Raw genomic sequence first — 20,654 nt, forward strand, 5'->3', positions numbered from 1 at the left:
GAGAGGGGAAAATAAAATCAAATTAAATAATCAGATGTGAGGGCTGTGGAGATGGCAGAGGCATTTTTGGGATCCTGCCCTGATGGGGATGTGATTTCACCCACAGAAGGAATTACGGAATTGTGGAATCACGGTTGGAAAACCCTCTAAAATCATCCAGTCCAACAATCCACGTCCCCAAGTGCCACATCCACAGGGCTGTGAAATCCCTCCAGGGATGGGGACTCCACCCCTGCCCTGGGCAGCTGTGCCAGGCCTGGACAGTCCTTTCCATGAAGGAATTGTTCCCAATATCCATCCTGAGCCTCCCCTGGCCCAGCCTGAGGCCGTTCCCTCTCCTCCTGTCCCTGTTCCCTGGGAGCAGAGCCCGATCCCTGCCCCGGCTGTCCCCTCCTGCCAGGGACTTGTGCAGAGCCAGAAATTCCCCCTGAGCCTCCTTTTCTCCAGCCTGAGCCCCTTCCCAGCTCCCTCAGGAATTCTCCAGCCCTTTCCCAGCTCCCTCAGGAATTCTCCAGCCCTTTCCCAGCTCCCTCAGGAATTCTCCAGCCCCTTCCCAGCTCCCTCAGGAATTCTCCAGCCCCTTCCCAGCTCTCTCAGGAATTCTCCAGCCCTTTCCCCAGCCCCGTTCCCTTCCCTGGCCACGCTCCAGCCCCTCCGTGTCCTTCCTGCCATGCAGAGCCCAGAGGTGACCCCAGACCTGGCCGAGTCCTCCTGCACCCCCAGAGGGTCCATCCTGTCCCCGGGGCTGCTGTGGGGGGCACAGGGGGCACAGGGAGAGGCTCCCCCAGCCCAGGGCTTTGGGATATGGCAGCTCTGGAGCAGCTGGGAAGTTGCACAAGGCAGGAGGCCCCGGCAGTGCCGGGATGTGGCCTCCAGGGAAGGGATCTGTCACTTTCCTTGGCCCTTCCCATCAATCACCGGCTCATCCTTTTTTATTTATATATTTATTTTTAATTTGCACGACTTGGCTGCGAATTCCCGGCTGAATCAGCCAGAAGGGTGCGGACAGGGCAGGGAAAGGGAAGCCAATTCTACATTCCAGCTACAGAAAACCCTCCAGGTGTGCCCAGGGCCAGGTGTGCCCAGGGCCAGGTGTGCCCAGGGCCAGATGTGCCCACGGCCAAGGCAAAGCACACAGAGCTCCAGGGCTAAGTGATAAATCAATAGCAAAGTGGTCAATCAGCCTTTCCCCTGCCCAAGGACATTAACAAGGTCACATCCTTGTTCTCTCCACACTAATGAGTGGAGATTCCTAATAAGACCTCAGTGACAAGTGACTGTATGAATGTAATTCTCTCCTGCTCTTGATCAATTTTGTGTGTTAAGATGCAGAGCGGCCCCCGGGGCTTGGGAGGCTCCTGCCACCCCCTCACTGTGGAGCTCCTGGCTGGGAGAGAGGAGTTTATTCCCCTCGTGTCCCTGTCTGCCATCAGATTTCCACGGTGGAACACACCAAGATCACTCCCAGGAGGAGCCCAGAAGCTCATCCCACTCCCAAAGTGCTGCTGTTATCCCAGGCTGCCTAAAACATTCCGTGCTGGTGCTTCAGAGCCCAAATAGTGAATTTTTCTGAATTTCAGCCATTCCCCCCCACATTTCAGTCTGGGACCAGCACTCCTCATGCTCCAGGTCAGGGCTGTCCTTGCCACCAGCAGCACATGGTGGAACAGGGATGCTCTCTTTGGCTCTGGACCATCTCATCATGCAAACCCTGGCTCATCCCTGCTCTCCACAAGGCCTGGAATCGCACGGAGCTGGACACTGACCCCCGAGCCCTGGGGTGACCTGCAGGACCCCTCTCAGGGGGCACAGCTGCCACATCCACATTCGCATCTCAAACCAGTCTTCAGCTCCAGAGTGACTCCCTTAAGGGATCCATCATCCATCCATCCATCATCCCTCATCCATCCATCATCCATCATCCATCCATCATCCATCCATCCATGGATTCCATCCATCCCTCCATCCATCATCCATCCATCATCCATCCATCCATCCATCATCCATCCATCCATCATCCATCATCCATCATCCATCCATCATCCATCATCCATCCATCATCCATCCATCATCCATCATCCATCCATCATCCATCCATCATCCATCATCCATCCATCATCCATCATCCATCATCCATCCATCCATCCATCATCCATCCATCCATCATCCATCATCCATCATCCATCCATCCATCCATCCATCCATCATCCATCCATCCATCATCCATCCATCATCCATCATCCATCATCCATCCATCATCCATCCATCCATCATCCATCCATCATCCATCCATCCATCCATCCATCCATCATCCATCCATCATCATCCATCCATCCATCATCCATCATCCATCATCCATCATCCATCCATCCATCCATCCATCATCCATCATCCATCCATCCATCATCCATCATCCATCCATCATCCATCCATCCATCATCCATCCATCCATCATCCATCCATCCATCCATCCATCCATCCATCATCCATCCATCCATCATCCATCATCCATCATCCATCCATCCATCATCCATCCATCATCCATCATCCATCCATCCATCCATCCATCCATCCATCATCCATCCATCATCCATCCATCATCCATCCATCATCCATCCATCATCCATCATCCATCCATCCATCCATCCATCCATCCATCATCCATCCATCATCCATCCATCATCCATCCATCATCCATCCCTCCATCCATCATCCATCCATCATCCATCCATCCCTCCATCCATCATCCATCCATCATCCATCCATCATCCATCCATCCATCCATCCATCCATCCATCCATCCATCCATCATCCATCCATCATCCATCCATCATCCATCCATCATCCATCCATCATCCACCATCCATCATCCATCCATCCATCCATCATCCATCCATCCATCCATTCATCCATCCATCCATCCATCATCCATCATCCATCCATCATCCATCCATCCATCCATCCATCCATCCCTCCATCCATCATCCATCCATCATCCATCCATCATCCATCCATCCATCCATCCATCCATCCATCATCCATCATCCATCCATCCATTCATCCATCATCCATCCATCATCCATCATCCATCCATCCATCCATCCATCCATCCATCCATCCATCCATCCATCATCCATCCATCATCCATCCATCATCCATCCATCCATCATCCATCCATCATCCATCCATCATCCATCATCCATCCATCATCCATCATCCATCCATCATCCATCCATCATCCATCATCCATCATCCATCCATCCATCATCCATCCATCATCCATCCATCATCCATCATCCATCATCCATCCATCATCCATCATCCATCCATCATCCATCATCCATCCATCCATCATCCATCCATCATCCATCATCCATCATCCATCATCCATCCATCATCCATCCATCATCCATCCATCATCCATCCATCCATCCATCCATCCATCATCCATCATCCATCCATCATCCATCCATCCATCCACCCATCCACCCATCCATCCATCCATCATCCATCATCTGTCATCCATCCATCATCCATCCATCCATCCATCCATCATCCATCCATCATCCATCCATCCATCCATCCATCATCCATCATCCATCATCCATCCATCCATCATCCATCCATCCATCATCCATCATCCATCATCCATCCATCCATCATCCATCCATCATCCATCCATCATCCATCATCCATCCATCCATCATCCATCCATCATCCATCATCCATCATCCATCCATCCATCCATCATCCATCCATCATCCATCCATCATCCATCATCCATCCATCCATCGTCCATCATCCATCATCCATCCATCATCCATCATCCATCATCCATCCATCCATCCGTCCCTCCGACACCGCTGGCTCCCTAAGCAGGAGGATTTCCCCAGCCCTTTGAAAAGCCATTTAGAGCTAAGTCTGGGTATTAAACCTGGCCTTTCCTTGGGCAGGTTTTCAATCTCTGCCCGAGCCTGTTGCAGCAGAAAGTTTCTGAAAAGGTCAGGAGGAAGCTTTTAAGCATCTTTGTCAATTAAGTGCTGTAACCCCCTCCCCGCTGCCGCCAGAGCCGCCCGTCTCCATCCCAGGGGAAGGTAATTACTGTTTTATAAATAAGCTTTGAACTCTCTTAAGTAATTGTCTCTCCTTGCATGAAAGCACCCTGTAAATCCACCGGCCTTTTCCACCTTCTGTCACGATCTAAAAATAATCGAAGGGAGAAAAAAATCCACATAATACCTTTAAGGAGAAACTCCCAAACTTTCTTTGACACTGCAGTGATTATTTCTCCAAGCTTTCAATTCCACTAACAGAAGCCTTGCGGCTTTCCTGGCTCTTGTTGAATTTTTTGGCAATATTTGACATATTTTCAGAACTTCTCTGGAGTTACAAGGATTAAAAAAAAAAACCCAAAAACCCCATGTTTCAATATTTCAATTCTATCTCCTGAGGTTATGACGAAGAGCACAAGGGAAAGGACAGGAATGAAGAAGATTTTTCCAGAAGTATCAATTCCCATAATATTATATTTTTTTTAACCATCCCCGTGATCTCTGGGTGTATTTAAGCAGCCTGGGATGGAAATCCTGGCAGATCTGAAATCCTTTAGGAACTCAGGTTACTCCTGCACATCCCCTGCCCAGCCCGGGTGTAATCCCCCCATTTATTTAACAGATCCAGAGACAGGGAAAGCATTCCTGAGCCGGGAAGAGCACACGGCTCCTTCCACCCTGCAAATCGCAGCTTTTATCCCCAAAATCGCAGCCAACATTAACACGCAGCTCCAACCACCCGAGCCTGAACCATCCGAGCAGCAGCACAAGGAACAAACAACCCGACTTGGTTTTTGCCTGGAGGCTGAGCCAGGCTCAAATTCAGGCTCCCAAACCTGCTTGGCTCAGCAAGAAGCACTTGATGGGACGGGGAAGAAAACCCGGCCGTGTGGAAATAAAGGATAATAACATCGTGAAAATGAGGGGCTGGGGGGGGGGGTTGAGCTGTGCTCCCATCACCGACCCCCCAAAACAGGACGGGCACAGCTCCTCTCTCTCCCCACCCGCAGCAATCCCCTTCTGGGAGCCCTTTAAATGGTTTCAAATGTTAATTCCTCGTCGTGGCAGTAAAAGCTATTTTTGATGCCACGTGAAAGCGGTTTGCAGAAACCCAAATTTTGCACGAATTGTGGATTGATTCCCAAGCCCAAGCAGTGCTGGGTGTGTGTTGGGGAGCAGAAAACAGGGGGACATCACCAGGGAGACCCATCCGGCTGCCAAGGGGGCACCCAGCGCTTAAACCCTGTCCTAAGAGTAGGGCTGAGGCTAAAACAGTGCATAAAAGCCAACCCAAAACACTGCGCCTTAAGTAAAAGCTTTAATGTATCTTATTCTCAGTTAAAATCAGCTTTTTCTCAGGTTTCCCCGCATGTTTTCTTTGTACTTGAGGTTTCATTTCCCAAACACGGGGGTGAGGATCGGGGAAGCTGAGACAGAAAGGTCTCACTTGTGAATGGAAGTGGAAAAGAAAAAAAAAAAAAAAAGAGAGAAAAGATTGTAAAGTAATAAAGGCGAGAAGCTGCGAATGCCCCGGGAAAACAAGGGCCGCTCTGAGGCGGCAGCGCCGCTGAAACCGAGTCCATCAGGAGGAGAGATTAGCGGTGCCAATGAATAAAGATAATGTCCCGGAGCAGGTCCGTGCATCGCCATCCCGCTCCGGCCGGATTCCTTTGTCTCTTCCCACCTTTGCGCTTCCCAAGGCGCCTGTGAAAAGCCGGCCCTGGGAGGGGACCCGAGCGCGGTGCCAAAACTCAGCCTGGTGACTCCGGAGGAGCCGGTTTTATTCAGCAGCTCGAGCTATAGAGCGGCTTGATGTGTCTGTACAATCGCAACACACACAAAAAACCCCCTCAAGGCACCTCCTTAGCTCCACTTTTCAGCTGCCAATAACGCTCCCGGCAAAAGTCAAAAGAGCAGCGCGGCAGCCGCGTCCTTCTCCTGTCGCTCAAAGGCGTCGGGGTTGCGAGGTTCCGAGATAACAAAGTCTGGCTCAAGAAATCCTGGATGCCTTTCAAGAGCGTTATTAGCTGCTGTGAATGGGGTCGGGGAAGGGGAGGGGGCAAACCCCACATGCCGGGGAGCGGCTCTCTGCTCCCCCTCCACCTTCCCGGGGCTGCTCCCGAGCTGGGACACCTCAGCAGAAGAACAGAGGGATGGAGGAACCCCCACGGAGAGTTCTTCCCCCCTCAATCCAACTTTCGTGTTGGATGGGACGGGAAAACGACAGTGAAAAGTTAAATTCGGCCTCCGAGAAGTGTCGGAGCTCTGGGCTGGCTCTGCGGGGTCAGAGGATGCTCCCTGGGGATTCCAGCTCCTCCTCGTGTCCCTCTGCCTGCAGGGATCCAGCCTGGCCAACCACCAGACATCCCATAGTAGGTTTTAATACTTCTGGTCCAAACTGTATGAAAATCGGGAATTCTTTACAATTCCTACAAATCCGGTGTGTGCAGCTTCCCGGGCTCAGGATGTGCGGGGTGGAGGGAGCCTTGGGCCAGCACCATTCCTGCCTAAATCTTCCTTTGGCTCTTGGAAAAAGCAGGAAGACAGGATGGGAATTTGGGACAGGGATCCCAGGTCACACAAGAGAACACGAGACAGAGGAAAAGCCGATTCAGGTTGAGCCGATGTTGCCGCAAAGTTTTGGCAGATGGGGACGAGGAGACTTCTTTGGATGAGCTGTGTGAGGCTCAGAGCTTTCCACAGGAATTCCCTCAAAGCTGAATTCCCCTGAACTCCTTTTCCTTCAGCCCAGGCCCCTCTCCCAGCACTGCCACGCTCCCCAAAGCCGCTGTTCCCCCCTCTCTGTGCCAAACTCGGTGCAAGGCAGCTGGAACCTCTGCGTGGGAACCAAACCAGCTCTGGCATCCAAAAAGGGAACAATCCCATGCAAAGATTCTGCTACGCCCCCAAAACGTCCCCAGTGGAGCAGAGCAGCGGCACTGGAGAGCCCCAGCCCCACCAGACAAGGTGTGAACACATCCCAAATGTCACAGGTGAGCCCAAACCTGCTCCCCTCACACCGAGGGGGTTCCAGCCCTTTAAACCCCTTCACCCCACAAATGTTCTCCCCAATCCCCACAGGCAAAGGCAGGACCTGGCCCCACACTGTCAGATGCTCCAAGTTTTGCAATGGATTTCTGAATATCACCCCAAACTGCTCGGATTTAATTGAGTTTTTAACATTTGTCCTCACCTACATTCCCACAAAACACACACAGAAAGTCCCAGGCTCCCAAAGAGGACCCCCCACACCCCAAACTGGCAGCAGACACGCCAGCATCGCCTCTTCTTTTTATTTAGGTTTTATTTAGGTTTCCTTCAAGCAGCATTGAGTGCCAAAAAAATTAAAATCATGTTTTTCTTGAGGAGAAAACATCCCATCATGCTTGGATTAGCCATTAAATCATTTAGGCTGCAGCCCTGAAAAGGTGTTTAACCTTCTTAGAATCAGCTAAAACTCAAGGAATTCTGGAGGAGATGCTTTTGCAGAACATTTTCTTTCCACTACTACTCCAAAAAAGAAAAAAAAAAACCCACAAGGGGGGCTTTGAGCCATTTCAAATTCAAATTAAATAAAACAATCCAGTAAGAATAAATTATTTCAGTCAGTAACTTATAACAAACTACTCATCACCCACGAGGAGATGCTCCTGCCAGAGCAGGGAAATCACTACAGGACGGAGCTACTAAGAAAGAACAAAATAATTCTGGAGTGATATTTCCAAGGGAATTCTTTTTCCACATTTACTCAAGACAAGCAACAACCTACAGGTGCCTTCGGGCCAAATATCTTGGCGTGAGAAGGGGTTGGTGTAATTTCGGTTTCCTAGCAAGTTCAAATATTTTAAAAATGTTTACACCACTTTTGAGATATCCATAGGAAAAACCTGATTTTCTGTCCAACTTCTCTTTCCCTCCACTCCAGCACATCCCAGCTTTAAGCATTTAGCTCCGTCTGGCTTCCCGGGGATAAAATCCCCTGGTACTGCGAGGTCTTGTGAGAAGACAAAACAAGAGGCCGAGAGGAGAGGAAGCGAAGGGAAATGTGTGTGTGTGTGTGATTAAAACCACACTTTACCCAGAGTTAAAGCAAAACATCTCCTGATTTTTGCCTCGCCCCAAAGGATGCGGATTCTCCCCAGCCCAGCGGCCGAAAACCTTCCCCGCTCCATTTCTCCAAATTTACCACAACCACATACGGGATCATCTCGAAACTGGTGCCAGGCCAGGCTCCCTGCGACTAAAAACTCGCAGCAGAGCCATCCAAACTAAGATTTATTTCTCGTTCTCTCTGCGGTCCGTCCTGCCAGAGCCTCGCCGGGCTCCGACGAGCGATATGAAAGCGTTCGATCTTCCCCGCTTTAATTATGTACTCGCAGTCATTAAACTCCCATTCTGCCAAGAGAGAGCAGTCCTCACCCCAAAAAGATTAGTGATCATCATTATTGTTGCTCGAGCAGCGCGGAGCCGAACGGAGCTGAGGAATGAGCTCATAAATCACGGGGATATTAATGCAGCCATAAAAATAAGCGCCGCTACTTACTGGGTTTTGAAGGTGTGTTAAGTCGTAACTTTACAGCCCAGATGTGGGCTCAGAAAGCTGAAACTCTGCGGGTAAAATTACCACTAAAATTACTCTTTCCATTAAACACGCTGATTTTTCACAGGTTGTTACTTGGGCGAGGATGGGGAAGCTGCAACCTCCCCCAAAACATGGAGAGCGCGTTAAGAAATGCGGTATTCCCGAGGGGCTGGGGGAGAAGGGGATGGAGAGGCAGGAAGGACAGGGAGAGCTACTCCTTTTATTATTTACAGATGTTTCCCCGAGAACACCACGGCGCTTTCATACATCGACACATTTGGATTGCCTTCAAAATAACGGAGCAGATTCCATCCCCGGCTTCAAGGGACTTATCGCTCCCGACTCCGCTTGGCCCAGCCGCTCTGGAGCTGGCCAGGAGACGCGAGTTTAATACACTCCACATGCACGGTAGCTGCTCTTCCGAATGCTTTATCGCCTGAAGAGTTCAATCCCATCAAAAAACAAACTCCCTTGGATCGCTCCAGCTCTGCCCTTTGCCACAAACCCGCCGAGGATCCCACGGATTCACCCCCCTCGCCCGCTCCCCGATCCAAGCACAGCCAGGATCAAGCCCGAGGTCCTCGCTCATTTCTGAGTTTTTTTATAAACCACACGAATAAAACAATTCCTAAAGGAACCCGGTGGGGAAACGGGGGCACGGCTGGGGATAAAGTGCTAAAGGTTAAAATCGCAAAGCCTGGGGAGTTGAACGAGCACATTTTTGCTGCCGGTTTCGTCGCTGGCCGGATGGGATGCGGGATGGGAGGCGCGGGGACAGCGAGGAAAACGGCGACACGGGGACAAGGGGACAGGGGGACAGGGGGACAGGGGGACAGGGGGACAAGGGGACAGGGGGACAGGGGGACAAGGGGACAGGGGGACAGGGGGACAAGGGGACCGCTTCTCACACTCGCAGCGCTCCCGACTTCAGCGGCAGCCCCGCAAAAGCAGCCGCCAGTCCCTTCCCCAGCCCCGGCGATGCTCGGAGCTGCCGCCCCCCGCTCGTCCCGCCCGGGACCCGCATCCTCCTCTCGGACCCCATTTCTCTCCCAGGACCCTCCTGTTGCAGAGCCGCCGCATCCCTGCCGGGGCTGCAATTAACACAGCTCTGCGCTAATTACCGACCCCCCCCCCCCCGGCGACCTTACCTGTACCAGCGCAGCCCCTTCTCGTAGCACCTGTCGAAGAAATGGGGTTCGGCGCCCACCGCCCGCACCCCGGGGTGCGCCCGCAGGAACTCGAGCAGCGCCCGCGTCCCGCCCTTCTTCACGCCCACGATGATGGCCTGGGGGAAGCGGCGGCTGCCTCCCCCCGAGCCCCCCGAGCCCCCCGAGCCCCCCGAGCCCCCCGAGCCCCCCGCCGCTTCCCCCGGCCCCGCGGGCAGCGCTGCGGGCGGCGGCAGCAGCAGCGCGGGCGGCAGCGGCTCGCAGGGCCCGGGCAGGCAGGAGAAGAAGTAGGTGAAGAAGAGGATCATGGTGAGGAGCAGCGAGGCGCGGCGGCCCCCGGCGGGTCCCAGCAGCCGCCCGCTACATCCCATCGGGGGCCGCGCATCCCGCACCGCCGCCGCCGCCGCGCCCCCCGCGCCCCCCGGCCCGGCCCCGGGTCCCCCTCCCCGAGCTCCCCCCGGCCCGGCCGCGCCGCCCCCACGCCCACCCGCGGGGCGGGGGAGGCCGAGGACACGCGCGTGGGGCGGTGACGCCCCGAGGAGGGGAAGGGAAGGGAGGGGAGGGATGGGGAGGGAGGGGATTGGGAGCGGGGAAGGGGCGCGGCACACGCGGGGATGTCACCCCCACGCGTGGCTGTCACCCGCACCGGGCAGCCCCTTCCCAGGCGGGTGGGCACGGGTTTGCACACATTTCCCTGTGTTCTCACGCCTTCTCCCTGTATTTTTCCATTCCTCTCCCCCCCATTTCCTCTTGTTTTCCCATGTTGCCCCACACTTCCCCGTGTTACTCCGTGTTTTCGCTTTTTCCCACATTTCCCCCCATTTTCCCATGTTTTTCCGTATTTTTGCCACGCTTCCCCACACTTCCCCATGTTTTCACACGCTTCCCACATTTCCCTGTGTTTTCACACGTTTGCCCTTAATTTCCCACATTTCTCCATACTTCACCACATTTTCCCATCAATTTTTCTCCTTTCATACATTCCCTCCTCTCCTCACCGTTCCTGGGGCTCCAATGGGTGTTTTTGGAAAGGGTCTCACCGGGAAGGCTCCAGCAGCAGAGCAGGATCCCAGGCTGGTGTCTTAATTAACCTGTTCATGTAATTAAATCTCTTTAGAATCAGAGCCCCCAAGTTTTCCAAGAGCTGGAGAATGAGGATGAGGATGCACAGCCTGGGATGGGGAGGGTGGAGCGGGGCTGGATTGGGCTCAGTGATGATCCTGTGGGGCTACAGAGGGACTTGGACAATGGCAGCGTCAGAGGGGGACACGGGGACAGGGCTGTGGGGTGACAAAGCTGCAGGGTGACACAGGGACAGGGCTGTGGGGTGACAGGGTGACAAAGCTGCAGGGTGACACAGTGCCAGGATGGAAGGGTGACAGGGTGACAGGGCTGCAGGGTGACACTGTGATACAGCTGCAGGGTTTGATGTGATACGGTTGCAGAGCTGCAGCGTGACAGGGTGACAGTGACAGGAATGCAGGGTGACAGCATGATGTGGGTGCAGGGTGACACAGTGACATGGTGACAACGCTGCAGGGTGACAGGGCTGCAGGGTGACACAGTGACAGACAGGGCTGCAGGGTGACACAGTGACAGACAGGGCTGCAGGGTGACACGGTGACAGACAGGGCTGCAGGGTGACACAGTGACAGACAGGGCTGCAGGGTGACCTGGTGACAGGGTGACACAGTGACAGGGTGATAGGGTAACAGGGTGACACAGTGACAGACAGGGCTGCAGGGTGACACAGTGCTGAGGCTGCAGGGTGACATGGTGACAAGACTGCAGGGTGACAGGGTAACAGGGTGACACAGTTGACAGGGTAACAGGGTGACAGGGCTGCAGTGTGGGTGACACAGTGACAAGGCTGCAGGGTGACACAGTGACAGGGTGACACAGTGACAGGGTGACACAGTGACAGGGCTGCAGGGTGGGTGACACAGTGACAGGGTGACACAGTGTCAGGGCTGCAGGGTGACACAGTGTCAGGGTGACACAGTGACAGGGCTGCAGGGTGGGTGACACAGTGTCAGGGTGACACGGTGACAGGGTGACACAGTGACAGGGCTGCAGGGTGGGTGACACAGTGTCAGGGTGACACGGTGACAGGGTGACACGGTGACAGGGCTGCAGGGTGGGTGACACAGTGTCAGGGTGACACGGTGACAGGGTGACACGGTGACAGGGTGACACGGTGCCGAGGCCGCCTGGCTGCAGGGCCAGGGCTTTGTGCCCTCTCGTGGCGGCTGCTCGGGGCCGCCTGTCCCACAGCAGGAGGAACATATTCCAGAGGGAGGGAACAACCCCAGAGCTCTCCCAGCACGACATTCCCGGGGGACAGGAGCGGTGACAGCGGGGGAGCACAGCTGTCACCAGAGCGGTGCCACCGCCACAAACGCACCCAAACTGATCCGCTCGCCAGCTCTGGGTGACTTTTCCCGAGCGATTGGAAACGGGAGCTGTTCCACGGCGGGCGGGAGCGGCTCCAGCTCCCTGTTTGGGTTGGGAGGGGGAATGTTGCTGTTGGAGAACTCCAGTTTGTCAAAATGGAAACGTTTGGCGAGAGCGGATCCATCCCGACAAACTCGTGCCCAAACGCAGCCGGGGAGACTCCGGGAAGGCGAGGGGGGGAGCGCAGGGCACTCACCCTCCTCTGCCTCGGCGTGGGGGGCTGGCAGGGCTGGTGCCACGGGGCCTCTTGGCACCGGCAGCTGCCCGCAGCGCAGTCAGAGCCTTCCTTTCTCACCTTCAAAATTTGGGAAAAAGGATTAAAACACGAGTTTGCGGCCGGGGCCAGGCGCCGAGGGCTTGGGACGTGCCCAAGGTCACCCCAGCCCCGCGTCTGGAAGAGCTGGGGGGGCCCTGCAGGAGGCTCAGCCCAGACCCCAGCGGACAGGCAGCTCAGGGAGTTGAGGATGAGCAGCTCACATGGAAGTTTTTAAGCCAAATCAGGGCATTTTGGTTGAAATAAATGAGATCTGCAATGTTCTCCCTGTGTTTGGTGTCCCTGGCTGGCAGTGGCCACCCTCACAGCTCTGTGGCCACCCAGGGGTGGCTGTGCCAGGGCCTCACCAGCCTCGATTGTCCCCACCAAAGCACAACGAGGGATGTTTTCCCACTCCCTGGGTCCTGGCAGGAGTGAGCAGGCCTTGGCAAGCCCCAGGGCCGGGCTGGTGGCTCAGCAGCTCCCTGGGAACTGGTGGCTCCAGCGGGGGAACTGTGGCCATGGGGAGGGAGATGTTCCACGGAGAATCGTGGCCAAATCCTGGTCGGAGCAGCGGGATCAGCTCATCCCATAAATCCCAATCCTGGAGCAGGGCACGGTCCTGCCTGATCCAGGACAAGTGCCAAATGCCACCAGGGGCCAAACCCAGCAACACCAGCACCCTCTCCCCATCCCAAACCCAGCAGGGTGGGTCCCCTGCCACCTCACCGGTCCCCCCAGCACCGTGACCCTCCTCAGACCCCCCCTCTGCCCACCAGCACGGGCAGGCGGGAGCCGCAGCGCGGCTGCTCTGGGATTTCTGGGATTTCCCCGAGTTTGTTATTACAAAGAAAGAAAGAAAAGGGCTCGGGGGATCAGCGGGGATGAAAAATGCTTTAGAAACACGGGGGATCATTTAGCAGGTCACCTCCACGGCGCAGTTTGCCAGGCTGATAAAGGCGAGCGCGCTTATTAAAGGCGCGCACAGCTTGATTGGAAACGGCTGCTCCCAAACAGCCAATTACTGCGGCCTCCCAATCCAATTAGGGAGGCTGTTTCCCTGATTGCAGCGAGTGTTGGACAAATACAGCACAACTGCTCGGGTTCAGAGAGCAGCCCATAAAAGGCAGCTGGAGGAAGGGATGAGGGATGTCCCAGCCTCAGTCCCGAGGGATTTGTGATGTCCCAGCCTCAGTCCCGAGGGATTTGCGATGTCCCAGCCTCAGTCCCGAGGGATTTGCGATGTCCCAGCCTCAGTCCCGAGGGATTTGTGATGTCCCAGCCTCAGTCCCGAGGGATGTGGGATGTCCCAGACTCAGTCCCGAGGGATGCAGGATGTCCCAGCCTCAGTCCCGAGGGATTTGTGATGTCCCAACCTCAGTCCCAAGGGATTTGTGATGTCCCAACCTCAGTCCCAAGGGATGCAGGATGTCCCAGCCTCAGTCCCAGGGGATGTGGGATGTCCCAGCCTCAATCCCGAGGGATTTGCGATGTCCCAGCCTCAGTCCTGAGGGATGTGGGATGTCCCAGCCTCAGTCCCGAGGGATTTGCGATGTCCCAGTCTCAGTCTCAAGGGATTTGTGATGTCCCAGCCTCAGTCCCGAGGGATTTGCGATGTCCCAGCCTCAGTCCTGAGGGATGTGGGATGTCCCAGCCCCAGTTCCAAGGGATGTGGGATATCCCAGACTCAGTCCCGAGGGATTTGCGATGTCCCAGCCTCAGTCCTGAGGGATTTGCGATGTCCCAGCCCCAGTCCCGAGGGATGTGGGATGTCCCAGCCTCAGTCCCAAGGGATTTGCGATGTCCCAGCCTCAGTCCCGAGGGATGTGGGATGTCCCAGCCTCAGTCCCAAGGGATTTGTGATGTCCCAGCCTCAGTCCCGAGGGATTTGCGATGTCCCAGCCTCGGGCACGGTGACCCTCACTGGGAAAGCAGCGCTGGGAGTGTCCCTAAAGCCACCAGGCCACTCTCCACTGTCCCCACTCTGAGCTCTCCATGGGGTTATCCAGACAGGGATGTCACCTGGAGCTTTGGCAGTGCCACCACCCCTCTGTAGCCCTGTCCAGGGTCTCAGCAAAGGCCTTTCCCCAAGATTTGAGGTTTATCCGCTGGGTTTTGGGGAAAAACTCATCATCAATGTCACATTGCAGGGGGATTTCTCCCGATCCTGCAGTGGGGAAAGGCAGGATGTAGAGGAGGAACCCAGGTGGGACCATCAGGGCTCTGTCAGAGCTCCCCAGAGCAGATCAGGGATCACATCTCCTAATTCAGATCATGAGCGCAACACACGGAGCCGATCCCCTCCACACCCAGCTCCCCATCACCCGGGGCAAAGGAGACACCAAAAACTCATCACCAAGGATTAAAAAGCAAGCCACAAAGCCCAGCCTCGCTCCAAGAGGCTGAGCTGGGCTGGGGGGGCTGAGCCACAGCTCCAGCAGCACCGCAGCCATCCCAGGGCTCACCGCAGCCGCTCCAACGGGTTCGCTCCAGAATCCTGGCACGCCGCCACCGCTGGGGTGGAGCCCAGCCCCTGTTATTAAAATGTGTGACAGCAGCTCAAGATGGAAAGTGAAGTTGTACATTCTCCATCTGAAACTCCGGGAGGAATTTCAAGCAGGGGAATGCAATTTCCAGCCTGGAGGAGAGCCAGCAGCGCCAGGGCGAGATTTTTCTTAATATGGTTTTGCAAAACTCGAACACAGAAAATTGCCCGTGGCTACAGCGATTCCGGGGAGCTGGAGACAGCCCCGTGCCGGGAGGAGGAGAGGGTTTTGCGCAACCAAAACACCCCCCAGCTCCAGCAAAGTGCTGTCCCTGCCACCACCAGGACCTTTGGTCACCTCAGCTCCCCGCTCCAGCCCCGTCTCCGCTGGGATTTGGGGGCTGAGCAGGACAAATTCGCTCTCCTGGCTCGGGAAGGCGGCAGCAGCATCCCAGGAGAGTTTTGGCTGGGAAACCTTCACCAGCTCAAAAAGTGGATTTGGGTGCACCAGCTGTTATTGTCCTGATGGAATTTTGGGCCAGTGACCTGCAGGACCACGGCAGCCCCGTGCTCCAGCAGCCAGGGCTGGCTCCCGTCCAGCTGGAGTCACAAAAAGAGCCTCCCCTCCCATTTCTGCTTTTGATTTAAATAATCCCAGTAAGGGGATGAAGCAGCCAAAGCCCACTGGTTTAGGTTTTTTGGTTTTTTTTTTTAAAAAGCTTCAATTTAAAAAATAACATACATAAAATGTGCAATTTTTATTGGGGCAGGCAGAGCCACAGAGCTCAGAGCAAACCCCATCCCTGGGACTCTGATATTGTCCCAGCCCTGCCCTGAGCCCAGTCCCCTGCTCATTTCCCATCTTCCACAAACTGGGAGCACTTATTCCCTTAGTGGTGCCCTCCTGGGTGGGGACACGGGAGTGACACCGATTTCTCATCATCCTGAGAGCCAAAAAATGACAGGGATGGGAGGAGGCAGAAAAGTGACTTTTTTTGGTGTTTAATTCGCTGTAACCCCGTGACTGGGCACGCAGGTCTGTGGAATCAGAGGGATTTGTTTATCCTGGCTGGATGTGTGGAGCAGCAAGGGCACTTCCAGGGGGGAATGTCCCCTTTGGAAGGAGCCAGGGGATGCCCCAGAGTGGGATCAGTGTTTGCAGCGATGGATGGACACAGCCAAAGGTGAAGGCCTGGAGCCTTTCCAGCTGCAGGCCACAGCTGGATTGGAAATTCTAGAAGGGAGCTGTTACAGCCCCAAAAGCACAGGGGTGAGGAAGATTCAGCCCCTGAGGATTTACTGCAGCCACCTCTGTCTTTCCCAGAGCTCACCATCTCCAGCCTCTCCAACCCCTCTCCCATCCCCAGAGTTATTCCTGCACCTCTGCTGCTCATCCCTCTGTGCTGGGAGCCTCAGTGAGCAGCCAGGGCTGTCCTGGCAGCTCCTCACCTGCTCAGGGACTCCTGGAACCCTGGTGACATTTGTGTTCACTGCTGAGCTCATTTCCAGTTAATTACACGGCAAACAGACATCTCCCTAATGAGCTTGGAAACATCCCAACAAGGGCTGGAGCAGGAATTCCAGGATGGGAGTGCAGGAATTCCAGGATGGGAGTGCAGGAATTCCAGGATGGGAGTGCAGGAATTCCTCCTGCTGCTGTTCCTGAGCTGGCCTGAAGGTCCCAATCAATAATTTCATTTGGGGTGGGGAATGAGGCACCAGCTCATTCAGGGGGGAGGGGAACATCAGGAAGCCACCAAGGCCAGGGTTTGGAGCACCCTGGGACAGCGGGAGGCGTCCCTGCCATGGCAGGGGTGACACTGGGTGGGCTTTAAGGTCCCTTCCAACCCAAACCGCTCCTGGAATTCCTGAATCTCTAATTTCTTGTTTAAAATACATCTACAACAGGCTACCAAAAGGTTCACTGCATGACTTGATCACACTTTTTAAAGCCTAAAACCGTGTCCCTGGGGGATTTTTCCCTGCTGCAGGGCTGGGGGCTGTGCCAAAGGCACTGGGACAGAACCAGTGTGGGACTGGGGAGGTTGGAGGGTGCAGCAGCACCTCCTGAAGTGAGGATGGCAAAGGAGGGGTGGCAGCTCCGAGGATGCTCTCCCTGGCACTGCAGTGGGACAGGCAGGAGGAAAGGCAGGAGGAAAGGCAGGACTGGCTCTGTGCCCCAACACAGCCCCAGTTTGTCACCTTGGAGGGCAAGGCTGGAGAATTCCATCCTAAACTAATCCCAGAGCAGGCAGGAATCACGCAGAGCCGTTCCCAATCCAGCATTGAGCAGCTGGGACTCATCCTCCTTCCCCTGAGTCACAGCCACGAGCTCCCGTGGCCGTGCCCAATCTCTGTGGGAAACGGCTTTTTCCAAGCAAATCATTTACAAGTTTCCTCTTTTTTTTTTTCTTTTTTTTCCAGAAGACAAACACAAAAAAACCCTCAACCCATTTAGGAGCAGGGGGTGTTTTCCTTGTTTGCCATTAAAAATTCCCGTTGCCAGGTGCAGATGGCCACATTTACGAGCCCGTGGAGGTCTGGCATGCCCGCTGCTAATTCCATGCACAGGTTGGGGGTAGCTTTCATTTGGCTCAGGTTCAGGCAAATATCCAGTGGCCAAAGGGAGGGAAAGGTGTGGGATCCAGAATGGGAACATCTGGAGAGGAGCTGAGCAGAAATGAAACACAAAGTGAAGTTTGAAGAACGGTCTCAAGTGGATGGAGGGGGAAAAGGGGATTCAAAAGGCTCCCTGGAAGCAGCAAGGAGGCTCCCAGGGTCCTTCTTTCAGGTGTTGCTGGGGCTGGGAAACAGGGAGAAATGTGGTGGCAGAGAGGGACACAGAACCCAGAACTGGATCAGACCCCAGCCAGCTGCACCCCCAGCCAAACCTCCCCCGTGGGCAACGCAGATTCCAGAGTTTAATGCGCTAAAACCTGAATTTCAGAATTAGCAGCAGAATCAGGCTCCCACTTGAGGCCAGAATCCTGAATTTTCACCCCCAGCATTCAGGGATGGTCCCGCTCCCTGGGCCAGCCTGCAGCTCTCATCCCTGAAGGTGTCCAAGGCTGGACAGAGCCTGGAGCAAGCTGGGACAGTGGGAGGTGTCCCTGCCAGTGGCAGGAGGTGACACTGGATGGGATTTAAGGTCCCTTCCAACCCAAAGCACGCCAGGATCCTGTGACACTCATTCCCCCAAGCTCCTGCTGGAGCCACAGCCCCGCATTCCGGGTGGAAAACACCCATTTTTCAGCAAAACCTTGTGTCTCCCCTGGGAACGGGAGCAGCGCAGCGCGGGCAGGGGCCGGCTCCAGCTGCAGACCCCACCCAGCCCGCAGGGCCCATCCCGCTCATCTCTCATCATCTGGGATGCACATGCCGGAGCAACCAGCAGGGAAAGGCTGGAAAGGCTCCAGAGGGGGAGAGGGAGCGGGGCACGCCCGGCTCCCCAGCCCGGGGGATGCAATTCCTCCTGCTCCAATAATCCGGGACTGTCCACACACCTCCGGCACCGGGATCTGCCTCCGGGCATCCCCCACACCGCTCTGGGAAAGCTCAGGGGGAAAATCCCCCTTTAGGAACGATCCTGGTGGTGGGGATCCCCTTCCCCGGGGCTGTTGGCGTCTGTTTCCCGCAGGACCCGCCCGTGCTGTGTGAGCCTGTGGGTCCTGTTCCCTCCCCAGGGTGCTGGAGAGCTTCGGAGACAACAACCCAAAGGCAGTCAGGGGTGTAAACACAGGCCCCAGTGCCTGTCATCCCTGGAATGGGGACAAACCTTTGGGATCTGGCCTGATGTGACCCCCAGAGCATCCCTGTCCCTCGTGTCACCCCCACCCTTGATTCTCACAGCTGTCAGAGCTCTTCGGAGCATCCTCTGCCTCCCCAGAGCACCCAGGGCTGCCTGATGGGGTCTCAGGGGGTTCCTCAGGCTCCCAGAACCGAGCACAGAGCCAGGGGATGGGGCCAGCCCCCCCAGCCCCTCTCCCACCGCCCCCCAGCCAGCCCAGCCCTCGGGCTCCACCATCCCAGGGCTCACATCAGCGCCCCGTGGTCATTTCTAACCTCAGATCTTCGGCGTTATTAACAACACACGTGTGGCTCTGGCCTCCCCTGGGGGGACAACATCTGGGGGAGAACATCTGGGGGACATTCATCACGGCCACGGCGGGCTGCAGCCCTCACCCCCCCGGCCGGGGATGGGTCACATGTGAGCGCTTGATGTGGAGTCATTACCATCACAGACTTCCAGCCCAATTACTTGACAGATGAAATCGAGACCCCTCGGCCTCATTGTTCTCATCTGGAGCTCTGCATCGGCAAGGGCTCGGCCCCGGCCCCGCCCCGGCCAGCGGTGGCTTCATCTGGATGTGGTTCCCCCTCAGCCTGGCACGTGGGAACACATCAAACACACCCTGAGGACCAGCCCTGGCCCTCAGCTCCATCAAACACAGCCCGAGAACCAGCCCTGGCCCTCAGTGCCACCAAACACACCCTGAGGACCAGCCCTGACCCTCAGCTCCATCAAACACACCCCGAGAACCAGCCCTGGCCCCCAGCTCCATCAAACACACCCCGAGAACCAGCCCTGGCCCCCAGCTCCATCAAACACACCCTGAGGACCAGCCCTGGCCCTCAGCTTCATCCAACACACCCTGAGAACCAGCCCTGGCCCTCAGCTCCATCAAACAGACCCTGAGAACCAGCCCTGGCCCCCAACTCTACCCACAGCACCTTCAGAGAGGACGAGATGTCCATTTCCCATCCCAGCAGCTCCTCTGAGCTTTCCTCTCCCGGCCATCCCAAACCCAGCTGGGACCCACCCCAAACCTGTTTGCAGCTCCAGTTTTGCAACCGAGCTGCCGCGATTTCCCCCGACTGATTGCACACAAAGGAGCAATTAAACTCCCTTTCCACCCGTTAACACATCGCCTTGGCTTTAGGAGGGGAATAAAAGGAATTGCATCAGAAATATTTGAGGTGCTGAAGTCAGCACGCAGGTGTTGGGTGACTCTGCCAGCGCCAGCCCGAGCAGAAAACTCCTAATCCCGGTGATTAGGGCACAGAAACACGGGGGTGGGGATGGGGCTCACCCCCGGCCCCGGAGCCTCACCCAGAGCTCTTGGCTGGAGGAGGAGAGGTTCATTGTCCTCACTTTGCTCTGCTTGGGCAGCGGCTCCACTGCAGGATGGGAGCACAGGGATCTCCAGGGGAGCCCTGAGTCCTCCAGGGCCATCAGGGTCAGCCATGGACAGAGCAGGGATGGCTCTGGATGCTGCAGGAGCATCATCATCTCCTGGGCAGAGTTCTGGTGTTTGCCTGGCATGAAAAATATCCATCCATCCATCCATGGATTCCATCCATCCATCATCCTTCATCCATCCATCCATCATCCATCCATCATCCATCATCCATCCATCATCCATCCATCCATCCATCCATCATCCATCCATCATCCATCCATCCATCCATCATCCATCCATCATCCATCCATCATCCATCCATCATCCATCATCCATCCATCATCCATCCATCATCCATCCATCCATCCATCCATCATCCATCCATCATCCATCCATCCATCCATCCATCCATCCATCATCCATCATCCATCATCCATCCATCATCCATCATCCATCATCCATCCATCATCCATCCATCATCC

General features: G+C 55.4%; 1 protein-coding gene across 1 annotated transcript in view; it reads right to left on the reverse strand.

Moving 5' to 3' along the window:
* Positions 1 to 10,210, reverse strand: part of HS3ST6 (heparan sulfate-glucosamine 3-sulfotransferase 6) — a 31,598-nt gene extending 21,388 nt beyond the window's left edge. Inside the window, exon 1 of the mRNA XM_058849793.1 lies at positions 9,783 to 10,210. Within this exon, the coding sequence (XP_058705776.1) occupies positions 9,783 to 10,171 (389 nt within the window). The 5' untranslated portion in view covers positions 10,172 to 10,210. The remainder of the gene's footprint in view (positions 1 to 9,782) is intronic.
* Positions 10,211 to 20,654: the final 10,444 nt, after the last annotated feature.

This window comes from Poecile atricapillus, chromosome 14, assembly GCF_030490865.1.
Source record: "Poecile atricapillus isolate bPoeAtr1 chromosome 14, bPoeAtr1.hap1, whole genome shotgun sequence".
Classification (NCBI taxonomy): Eukaryota; Metazoa; Chordata; class Aves; order Passeriformes; family Paridae; genus Poecile; species Poecile atricapillus.